At 39.2% G+C, this 12,500-nt stretch overlaps 1 protein-coding gene across 1 annotated transcript in view; it reads left to right on the top strand.

Moving 5' to 3' along the window:
• LOC119484111 (kinesin heavy chain-like) overlaps positions 1 to 10,801 on the top strand; it is a 70,043-nt gene extending 59,242 nt beyond the window's left edge. The window contains exons 19-26 of the mRNA XM_037762628.1: positions 1 to 20; positions 4,272 to 4,373; positions 4,485 to 4,545; positions 4,637 to 4,708; positions 5,804 to 5,908; positions 6,737 to 6,953; positions 7,215 to 7,394; positions 10,487 to 10,801. The exon at positions 1 to 20 is cut by the window's left edge and continues 90 nt beyond it. Coding sequence (XP_037618556.1) covers positions 1 to 20; positions 4,272 to 4,373; positions 4,485 to 4,545; positions 4,637 to 4,708; positions 5,804 to 5,908; positions 6,737 to 6,953; positions 7,215 to 7,387 — 750 coding nt within the window. The 3' untranslated portion in view covers positions 7,388 to 7,394; positions 10,487 to 10,801. The remainder of the gene's footprint in view (positions 21 to 4,271; positions 4,374 to 4,484; positions 4,546 to 4,636; positions 4,709 to 5,803; positions 5,909 to 6,736; positions 6,954 to 7,214; positions 7,395 to 10,486) is intronic.
• Positions 10,802 to 12,500: the final 1,699 nt, after the last annotated feature.

Raw genomic sequence — 12,500 nt, 5'->3', positions numbered from 1 at the left:
GACGTCGACCAACTCAAAGAGTATGTTATTGATTATAATAAGCAATCAGTTACTGATGATCACTATTGATCATATCAAATATGACAGTGACTGTTGTTTTGATCATTATTAATTGTTAAATAATTGTTATCTCTTTATTAATAGAGCGAACGTGTGTGGGAGCATTAGGCTCATCATTATGATTTAGTTTTTCTGTTGACGATAGTGATTCTTAATTTTACTCACATTTTTAGTTCTGATAACTTTTAAAGGTCCCAAAAGTGAGATTTGCTTGTCTTTTATATTATAAAGCAGGTTTAAGTGATATACAGCGGGTAAAATAAGTATTGAACACGTCACCATTTTTCTCAGTAAATATATTTCCAAAGGCGCTATTGACATGAAATGTTCACCAGATGTTGGTAACAACCCAAGTAATCTATACATACAAAGAAACCAAAACAAATAAGTTCAGAAATTAAGTTATGTGTAGTAATGTGAAATGACACAGGGAAAAAGTATTGAACACATGAAGAAAGGGAGGTGCAAAAAGGCATGGAAAGCCAAGACAACAGCTGAAATCTATCAGTAATTAGAAAGCAATCCGGCCCCTTGTCAGTGCAAATTAATATCAGCTGGTTCAGTCCCAAATGATGGCCTATAAAAAGGTGTCTTATTACCAAGGTGTCACACAAGAAACATCTCGTGATGGGTAAAAGCAAAGAGCTCTCTCAAGACCTTCGCAACCTTATTGTTGCAAAACATACTGATGACATTGGTTACAGCCGCATTTCTAAACTTCTGAATGTTCTAGTGAGCACTGTTGGGGCCATAATCCGGAAGTGGAAAGAACATCATTTCACCATAAACTGGCCACGACCAGGTGCTCCTCGCAAGATTTCTGACAGAGGAGTGAAAGAATTATCAGAAGAGTTGTCCAAGAGCCAAGGACCACTTGTGGAGAGCTTCAGAAAGACCTGGAATTAGCAGGTACAATTGTTTCAAAGAAATCAATAAGTAATGCACTCAACCGCCATGGCCTGTATGCACGCTCACCACGCAAGACTCCATTGCTGAAGAAAAAGCATGTTGAAGCTCGTTTAAAGTTTGCTGCACAACATTTGGACAAGCCTGTGAAATACTGGGAGAATATAGTCTGGTTAGATGAGAGCAAAGTTTAACTCTTTGGATGCCATAAAACACACCATGTTTGGAGGACAAATGGCACTGCACATCACCCTAAAAACACCATACCAACAGTGAAGTTTGGAGGTGGGAACATCATGGTGTGGGGCTGCTTTTCAGCATACGGTACTGGCAAACTTCACATAATTGAAGGAAGGATGAATGGAAAAATGTACCGAGACATTCTTGATAAAAATCTGCTGCCATCTACCAGGATGATGAAGATGAAACGAGGGTGGACATTTCAGCAAGACAATGATCCCAAACACACAGCCAAGGAAACTCTCAATTGGTTTCAGAGAAAGAAAATAAAGCTGCTAGAATGGCCCAGCCAATCACCTGACTTGAATCCAATTGAAAATCTATGGAAAGAACTGAAGATCAGAGTTCATAGAAGAGGCCCACGGAACCTTCAAGATTTGAAGACTGTTTGTGTGGAAGAATGGGCCAAAATCACCCCTGAGCAATGCATACGACTAGTTTCTCCATACAGGAGGCGTCTTGAAGCTGTCATTACCAACAAAGGCTTTTGTACAAAGTATTAAATAAATATCAGTAAGCGTGTTCAATACTTTTTCCCTGTGTCATTTCACATTATTACACATAACTTAATTTCTGAACTTATTTGTTTTGATTTCTTTGTATGTATAGATTACTTGGGTTGTTACAAACATCTGGTGAAAAATTCATGTCAATAGCACCTTTGGAAATATATTTACTGAGAAAAATGGTGACGTGTTCAATACTTATTTTACCCGCTGTATACTGTATACATTTTTTTTATTTATATATTCTTAATAAAGTCATTCATTCATTCAAATGCTATGAAATTATCGAAACACTCAATGACCGGAAAAATACACAGCCTGTATTCAGAAACTATGCCTTTGAAACAAGCCCTCATGATTTCTGTCTATTTATGATGTCACTAATCTGTTTTATATAGACCTTTATACAGTTTTAAACACATGATGTCACTAATCTGTCATATATAGACCATTATACAGTTTTAAACACATGATGTCACTAATCTGTCATATATAGACCATTATACAGTTTTAAACACATGATGTCACTAATCTGTCATATATAGACCATTATACAGTTTTAAACACATGTCACTAATCTATTTTATATAGACCATTATACAGTTTTAAACACATGATGTCACTAATCTATTTTATATAGACCATTATACAGTTTTAAACACATGATGTCACTAATCTGTTTTATATAGACCTTTATACAGTTTTAAACACATGATGTCACTAATCTGTTTTATATAGATGTTATACAGTTTTAAACACATGATGTCACTAATCTGTTTTATATAGACCGTTATACAGTTTTAAACACATGATGTCACTAATCTGTCATATATAGACCGTTATACAGTTTTAAACACATGATGTCACTAATCTGTCATATATAGACCGTTATACAGTTTTAAACACATGATGTCACTAATCTGTCATATATAGACCGTTTTACAGTTTTAAACACATGACGTCACTAATCTGTCATATATAGACCGTTATACAGTTTTAAACACATGATGTCACTAATCTATTTTATATAGACCATTATACAGTTTTAAACACATGATGTCACTAATCTGTCATATATAGACCATTATACAGTTTTAAACACATGATGTCACTAATCTGTTTTATATAGACCATTATACAGTTTTAAACACATGATGTCACTAATCTGTTTTATATAGACCATTATACAGTTTTAAACACATGATGTCACTAATCTGTCGTATATAGACCATTATACAGTTTTAAACACATGATGTCACTAATCTGTCGTATATAGACCGTTTTACAGTTTTAAACACATGATGTCACTAATCTGTCATATATAGACCGTTATACAGTTTTAAACACATGATGTCACTAATCTGTCTTATATAGACCTTTATACAGTTTTAAACACATGATGTCACTAATCTGTCATATATAGACCATTATACAGTTTTAAACACATGATGTCACTAATCTGTCTTATATAGACCATTATACAGTTTTAAACACATGATGTCACTAATCTGTCATATATAGACCATTATACAGTTTTAAACACATGATGTCACTAATCTGTTTTTTATAGACCATTATACAGTTTTAAACACATGATGTCACTAATCTATTTTATATAGACCATTATACAGTTTTAAACACATGATGTCACTAATCTGTCATATATAGACCATTATACAGTTTTAAACACATGATGTCACTAATCTGTTTTATATAGACCTTTATACAGTTTTAAACACATGATGTCACTAATCTGTCATATATAGACCATTATACAGTTTTAAACACATGATGTCACTAATCTGTTTTATATAGACCTTTATACAGTTTTAAACACATGATGTCACTAATCTGTTTTATATAGACCTTTATACAGTTTTAAACACATGATGTCACTAATCTGTTTTATATAGACCGTTATACAGTTTTAAACACATGATGTCACTAATCTGTTTTATATAGACCGTTATACAGTTTTAAACACATGATGTCACTAATCTGTTTTATATAGACCTTTATACAGTTTTAAACACATGATGTCACTAATCTGTTTTATATAGACCATTATACAGTTTTAAACACATGATGTCACTAATCTGTTTTATATAGACCATTATACAGTTTGAACCACATGATGTCACTAATCTGTCATATATAGACCATTATACAGTTTTAAACACATGTCACTAATCTGTTTTATATAGACCATTATACAGTTTTAAATACATGATGTCACTAATCTGTTTTATATAGACCATTATACAGTTTGAACCACATGATGTCACTAATCTGTCATATATAGACCATTATACAGTTTTAAATACATGATGTCACTAATCTGTTTTATATAGACCATTATACAGTTTTAAATACATGATGTCACTAATCTGTCATATATAGACCTTTATACAGTTTGAACCATGCAAACATGTTTTAGTAGAAACAAAAAAGTACGACCCTGAAAATGAACATGATATGGGACCTTTTTTGAGGCTCTAGCTGTACGAATGCGCTGGCAGTAATGGAATATGAATAAATGTGTTGTGTGTGTTATTTTAGTGTGAATCAGGCTCTGCAACTGGAGAACAGGAAGCTTCAGTCTGATTTTGACAAACTGAAGGCTGAGGATCAAAACAAAGACCAGAAACTACAGAAACTGCTGTAAGTTTATCCTGTTCACCGTAGACTCAACAGGCACCTCTTTTTACACAAACTCAAAATTCAATCACTCAGGTTGTTTTATTAAACTCTGACTCCGTTTGTGTGTTTCAGGTTCCTGAATGAGAAGAGAGAACAAGCCAAAGAGGACCTGAAGGGTCTGGAGGAGACTGTGGTACCTGAATTATTGTTTTTACATTCATCATTTCTTATCTGTAGCAGTGACATATCTGAGATCAGCTGACCGTTTGTGTTTCATCCAACAGGCCAAAGAGCTGCTGATGCTCAACAACCTCCGTAAAGTCTTCATCCAGGACCTCGGCACTCGAGTCAAAAATGTAAGAAAACCACCAGTCAGTCCATCACTCCAAAACTTCATCAGTGTTAAATCTATCAATAACGAAATCTACAAAACTTCATCAGTGTCAAATCTATCAATCACAAAAATCTACAAAACTTCATCAGTGTTAAATCTATCAATAACAAAATCTACAAAACTTCATAAGTGTTAAATCTATCAATAACAAAATCTACAAAACATCATCAGTGTTAAATCTATCAATAACAAAATCTACAAAACTTCATCAGTGTTAAATCTATCAATTACAAAATCTACAAAACATCATCAGTGTTGAATCTATCAATAACAAAATCTACAAAACATCATCAGTGTTAAATCTATCAATAACAAAATCTACAAAACATCATCAGTGTTAAATCTATCAATAACAAAATCTATAAAACTTCATCAGTGTTAAATCTATCAATAACAAAATCTACAATACATCATCAGTGTTAAATCTATCAATAACAAAATCTACAACACTTCATCAGTTTTAAATCTATCAATAACAAAATCTACAACACTTCATCAATGTTAAATCTATCAATAACAAAATCTACAAAACTTCATCAGTTTTAAATCTATCAATAACAAAATCTACAACACTTCATCAGTGTTAAATCTATCAATAACAAAATCTACAACACTTCATCAGTGTTAAATCTTGCTATCTATTTATCTAAAATCTTGTTGTCCTGTACACGTAACATATTGATAAAAGCCAGGAAGGGATAGCTGGAGTGGTTAAGGTCAGAAAGCTGTACGCGGCAGCTGATTATGGACACAGTCTGCTATGTCATGTCATGTCATATGGACATAGACCACACAGATGATAATGTTCCAACTGCCTCGGGAGGTAAAACGGTCTCATGCTTAGACAAAGACGTTCAGTGTCGGGGTTTCAGACAGTTTCAATGATAGTCTACTGTTTGCACCAGTTGTTACTCTGTTTTGTTGCTCAGCACTAATTTGTGAGAAGTTTAAAGGATTTAAAGGATCTTTCTGTTTCTGTGTGAGAGTGAGATGTTAGTTGGATGTCCCTGTGTGTTCAGTGATCAGTGTTGAATTTTCCTGTTTCTTCTTTAAACAGAGTTCAGAGAACGACTGCGACGAGGCCGGCGGCAGTCAGGCTCAGAGACAGAGAATCATCTTCTTAGAAAATAACCTGGAGCAGCTCAGCAAGGTCCACAAACAGGTCAGTGATCACACCACAGGGAAACACAACCTGTCAATCTGTCCCGTCACTTCATTAACAATAAGAACGATGGCTGATTTAACATCATTCAGAGTCCTTCTTTAAACAAATGGGTCCTCAATTTACACTAGATAAAAGTAGCATCTCATTTCTAGCTGAAGACTATAACTGTAACTGTAACTGTGAGATTTTATCAGCTATAACTGGTGAGCTAATAGAGGTGTGAAGTGAGAGGAAGTGTTTCCCCACTCTAGAATAACCCCAATGTTACTCAACATAGAAACTATTTCAACTTTGTTTCTGAGAGATCGTGTTTTGTCCATCATGACGGACTGCTCAATACTAATCTACTTCAATACCCATAAGCCTCTAGCACCATTGCAATGGAAAAGAAGACAGTCAGAGCCGCGAATCAGAGCCGCGAGTCAGAGCGCTAGTGAATTCAAAATGTTTCGTCAAGAGGAACTAATTAGTAAGATTAATACGATTTATAGTTCTGCTGTTTTATAAAAGTCACCAGATGGAGACGCAGCTCAGAGAGCAGCAGTAGTTGGTGTTGATACAAGCAATCTTTCACTAATACTGTATTCAATCAATCAATCAATCAATCAATCAATGTGTAGTAATTTAACAGTTCTATTTCCTACTTGGTAACAACCCTTTTAGTTGTGGTGTCCATCACTAGTTAGTGTAAATCCCATCCCGTAATAACACATAATCAACCTATTGTCCTCTCAAACACGCAGTGAAACAACACAAACTGTGACTCCAGCCTGGTGATTGATAACAAAACTACAGTCAGTAAATTTAACCCTTTGTGTTCTTCAGCTGGTGCGGGACAACGCTGACCTTCGCTGTGAGCTACCCAAGCTGGAGAAGCGTCTGCGGGCCACAGCAGAGCGAGTGAAAGCTCTGGAAGCTGCCCTGAGAGATGCCAAGGAGTCGGCCGCAAGGGACCGCAAACGCTACCAACAGGAAGTGGACCGCATCAAAGAGGCTGTTCGCTCTAAGAACGTTTCCAGGAGAGGACACTCTGCTCAGATAGGTGAGGAAATGATTGTTACAGCAGCACAACAAACTAAAGCTGCTGATGAGTCAGATCTTCAGGACAAACCTGAACCTGAACCTGAACCTGAACGTGAACCTGAACCCTGCTACAGCAAAGGTCATTCAAATGTAAAGGGTCTGTGTCCTGATGGTGGCGCTGGTCACCAGATCGGTTGTTCTGATCTTCTGAGGAGAATCCAGCAGCAGTTTGCAGATGTGAACGTTAATATTAACAGCTGACTCACCTGTCTCCCTGTAGCCAAGCCAATTAGAGCTGGACATCAGCATCATCAGCACCCGTCCTCCTCTCCATCCATCAGATCAACCATCCGAGGAGGGGGGGCGAGGGCCAGTCCACGTCATCACTCACCCCGACAGCAACCACCTCAACAACCACAGCAACAGCAACCCCATCAGAGCCACAGCAAGTAAGCTACAGGTGAGTCACAACAACGACAGCAACAATCCTAACAACCACAGCAAACCACATCAACAACATCAACAACCCTAACAATCACAGCAATCACATCAACAACCACAGAAACAACAACCCCATCAGAACCACAGTAACTAAGCTACAGGTGAGTCACAACCACAACAAACACAATAACCACATCAACAACAACCACTTCAACAACCCAGACAATCACAGCAATCACATCAATAACCACAGAAACCACAGCAACCACATCAACAACATCATCAACATCAACAACCACAGCAACCACATCAACAACATCAACAATCACAGATATCACATCAAGAACCACAGCAACCACAACAACCATGGCAACAGCCACATCAAAAACCCAGACAATTACAGCAATCACATCAAGAACCACAGCAACCATAGCAACAACAACCACGTCAAAAACCCAAACAATCACAGCAATCACATCAATAACCACAGCAACGACAGCAACAACATCAACCTTGACAATCACAGCAATCACATCAACAATCACAGCAATCACAGCAACCACAGAAACAACAACCACTTCAACTCCCCCAAGAATCACAGCAATCATATCAAGAACCACAGCAACCACAACAACCATAGCATCAACAACCACGTCAAAAACCCAGACAATTACAGCAATCTCATCAATAACCACAGCAACCACAGCAACAACAACCACTTCAACTCCCCCAACAATCACATCAAGAACCACAGCAAACATAGCAACAATAACCACGTTAAAAACCCAAACAATCACAGCAATCACATCAATAACCACAGCAACCACAGCAACAACATCAACAACCCTGACAATCACAGCAATCACATCGACAATCACAGCAACCACAGCAACAACAACCACTTCAACCCCCCCAACAATCACAGCAATCATATCAAGAACCACAGCAACCACAATAACCATAGCAACAAAAACCACGTCAAAAACCCAGACAATTACAGCAATCACAGCAACCACAGCAACAACCACTTCAACTCCCCCAACAATCACAGCAATCACATCAAGAACCACAGCAACCATAGCAACAACAACCACGTCAAAAACCCAGACAATCACAGCAATCACATCAATAACCACAGCAACAACATCAACAACCCTGACAATCATAGCAATCACATCAACAATCACAGCAACCACAGCAACAACAACCACTTCAACTCCCCCAAGAATCACAGCAATCATATCAAGAACCACAGCAACCACAACAACCATAGCAACAACAACCACGTCAAAAACCCAGACAATTACAGCAATCTCATCAATAACTACAGCAACCACAGCAACAACAACCACTTCAACTCTCCCAACAATCACATCAAGAACCACAGCAACCATAGCAACAACAACCACTTCAACTCCCCCAACAATCACAGCAATCACATCAAGAACCACAGCAACCACAACAACCATAGCAACAACAACCACGTCAAAAACCCAGACAATTACAACAATCACAGCAACCACAGCAACAACAACCATTTCAACTCCCCCAACAATCACAGCAATCACATCAAGAACCACAGCAACCATAGCAACAAAAACCCAAACAATCACAGCAATCACATCAATAACCACAGCAACCACAGCAACAACATCAACAACCCAGACAATTACAGCAATCACAGCAACCACAGCAACCACAGCAACAACAACCACTTCAACTCCCCAACAATCACAGCAATCACATCAAGAACCACAGCAACCATAGCAACAACAACCACGTCAAAAACCCAAACAATCACAGAAATCATATCAAGAACCACAGCAACCATACCAACCACATCAACAAACCTGACAATCACAGCAACAATCACAGCAATCACATCGACAATCACAGCAATCACAGCAACCACAACAACCACTTCAACTCCCCCAACAATCATATCAAGAACCACAGCAACCACAACAACCATAGCAACAACAACAACGTCGAAAACCCTATATCTAAATAAGTTTGCTTTTGATATATTGTGGTCCTGTTGAAGAATTTCAAGTGAAGCAACGTGTCATCTACGAATAGGTTGCTAAAAAAGATGAAACCATTGTTATGCCACATCAGCCGGGGAAGGGTGAGGAACAGGGCTACTAGTCGAAGGTGAGGAACAGGGCTACTAGTCGAAAGTGAGGAACAGGGCTACTGGTCGAAAGTGAGGAACAGGGCTACTAGTCGAAAGTGAGGAACAGGGCTACTAGTCGAAGGTGAGGAACAGGGCTACTAGTCGAAAGTGAGGAACAGGGCTACTAGTCGAAAGTGAGGAACAGGGCTACTAGTCGAAGGTGAGGAACAGGGCTACTAGTCGAAAGTGAGGAACAGGGCTACTAGTCGAAAGTGAGGAACAGGGCTACTAGTCGAAGGTGAGGAACAGGGCTACTAGTCGAAAGTGAGGAACAGGGCTACTAGTCGAAAGTGAGGAACAGGGCTACTAGTCGAAGGTGAGGAACAGGGCTACTAGTCGAAAGTGAGGAACAGGGCTACTAGTCGAAAGTGAGGAACAGGGCTACTAGTCGAAGGTGAGGAACAGGGCTACTAGTCGAAAGTGAGGAACAGGGCTACTAGTCGAAAGTGAGGAACAGGGCTACTAGTCGAAGGTGAGGAACAGGGCTACTAGTCGAAAGTGAGGAACAGGGCTACTAGTCGAAAGTGAGGAACAGGGCTACTAGTCGAAGGTGAGGAACAGGGCTACTAGTCGAAGGTGAGGAACAGGGCTACTAGTCGAAGGTGAGGAACAGGGTTCTTTCTTCCTTCTACACAGGATTACTGACATGGTTCCCCGGGTAGTGGAGAATTCAGGATGGATATGTGACAGACTTTGGGATTAGAGAGGGTCTCTCCATAATTATAATTTAAATATAAATATTGCCTCGTTTTTTTAATCTGTTGAAACTTTATTAAAAATGTACAATAAAAATAGAAAGCACAGATCTTTTGAGGTTTGGGAGTCATGCTTCCTGATGTCAGTATATGTTTGTGTATGTATATATATAACCCTGAATAAACATAACATCAGTCTAGATTATATAAATTAAGGTTTATCACTTCCTGTCTTCACAGGTGGCAGACAACTCCACATCACTTTCCTTTCCTGTGGATCTTTGACTTTCTGAACTCTCCTGCTCTCACCACTCTGCCTTTACTGGAACCAGACTCCTTGTTTACACAACTTTCCACCTTAACAGCCATTCCACCTTAACGGCCAACAAGTGCTTATCTCCTCGTCTGTCTTTTCTTTTTCCAAAAGAAAACCAGACAGCTCTGGTGCTCCGAGTCGGTTCGTCTGACTGGATTAATTCAGTTTAATTAGTTAAATAATGAGTTTAATGAGGGAATAATAGGTTTAATAGGTTAAATAATGAGTATAATGTAAACCAAAAATCATCTGGAGATTGTTTCCCACCAGGAAAATAAATACATGAACAGTTATGAATGATAAAATAAAAAGTACCATGAATCAAATCAAATCAAATCAATTTATTTTTGTATAGCGTCAAATCACAACAGAAGTTATCTCAAGACGCTTTATCTATAGAGCAGGTCTATGACCGTACACCATAGTTTAGAGACCCAACAGGATCCACCAAGCGCACTGTGGCCAGGAACAACTCCCCGATTACTGGGAAGAAACCTGGAGCAGAACCGGGCGCAGGGCGGGCGGCCATCTGCCGAGACCGGCTGGGGGGATAGAGAGAGAGAGAGAGAGAGAGAGAGAGATAGAGAAGCAGCCACAATAGTAGCCTAGCAGCTGTAATAGCTAATACAAGTAGGACTGATAACACAAAACCAATAGTGGTGGATGTAAAAGAGTGATAATACAACTATCGGAATTGATGTCATTGGGTCGTCCCCAGACGGGCTTTCAAGTGGAGCTTCCAGCTGTCTCAGTCCACCATACATCTGGCTAGCTCGCCAGCACTGTCCAGCATCTCTCCTCAGTACGTCCATGTGTGTTGGTGTGGGACGTCCCTGTGATCGATGCCCGTGCGTTGGTTCCAGCAGCATCAGCATGCTTGCTGGGAGCTCTTGATGTCTTTGGCAGTGACTGAGAAGTGTTATTCTCCAGGCTGCCACTTTGTCACCAAGTGTTGGAAATCCCTCGTTAGCATTGGTAGTCCCTCGTACAGACGTAGTTAATTAAGGATGGTAGCAGTTGGTGTCAAGCAGGCACCGGACGCGGCAGCAGATGCAGCCACAATACCGGAGACCACCAAGATCCAGGTGAAACCCCGCTCCAAGTGTACCCCTGCTCCAGGTATAACCTCGCTCCCGGTGTTGTCCCGCTCCAGGTGTGACCCTGCTCCACGGTTAGCTGCGAGACAAGGAGGCACAAGGACTCCCGGGAAGGAATGAAGTTAGTAACAACATGGACATGGGACATGAGTATATCCAGAAGGAGAGGGGAGCTCAGTGTGTCATAGGAAGTCCCCCGGCTGTTGAGGCCTATAGCAGCTTCAGGATAAGCGTTATCAAAGAGGAAAGTCTTTAGCCTACTCTTAAATGTAGAGACGGTGTCTGCCTCCCGGACTGGAACTGGGAGCTGGTTCCAGAGAAGAGGAGCTTGATAGCTGAAGGCTCTGGCTCCCATTCTACTACTGGAGACTCTAGGAACCTCAAGTAACCCTGCTGCATTCTGGGAGCTGTAGTGGGGTAGTAGGGTACTATGAGCTCCTGCTGCATTCTGGGAGCTCTAGTGGGGTAGTAGGGTACTATGAGCTCTTTAAGATATGATGGGGCCTGACCGTTTAGCGCTTTGTAGGTGAGGAGGACGATTTTAAAATCTATTCTGGATTTTACAGGCAGCCAGTGTAGAGAAGAAACCATAATAATTTATTACTGTATTTCCAGTTAGGAAATAAAAATCTATCAATTTAAGAGTCAAATGTTGACACCGAACGTCGAGAAAAGGGTTTAATTTTTACCAAAAAAAAAGTTATATTCTGATGGGATAGGGTTGTAATTTTACAATAATAATAATAATAATAATAATAATAATAGTTAATAATAATGATAATATGTTATATATATTATATATAATAATATTAAGAATAAAGAAAAAAATATTACAATTATG

Source organism: Sebastes umbrosus (genome assembly GCF_015220745.1).
Source record: "Sebastes umbrosus isolate fSebUmb1 chromosome 13 unlocalized genomic scaffold, fSebUmb1.pri SUPER_13_unloc_2, whole genome shotgun sequence".
Taxonomy (NCBI): Eukaryota; Metazoa; Chordata; class Actinopteri; order Perciformes; family Sebastidae; genus Sebastes; species Sebastes umbrosus.
Note: the sequence above shows the minus strand (reverse complement) of the source record. Positions and strands in the feature narration are given on the sequence as shown.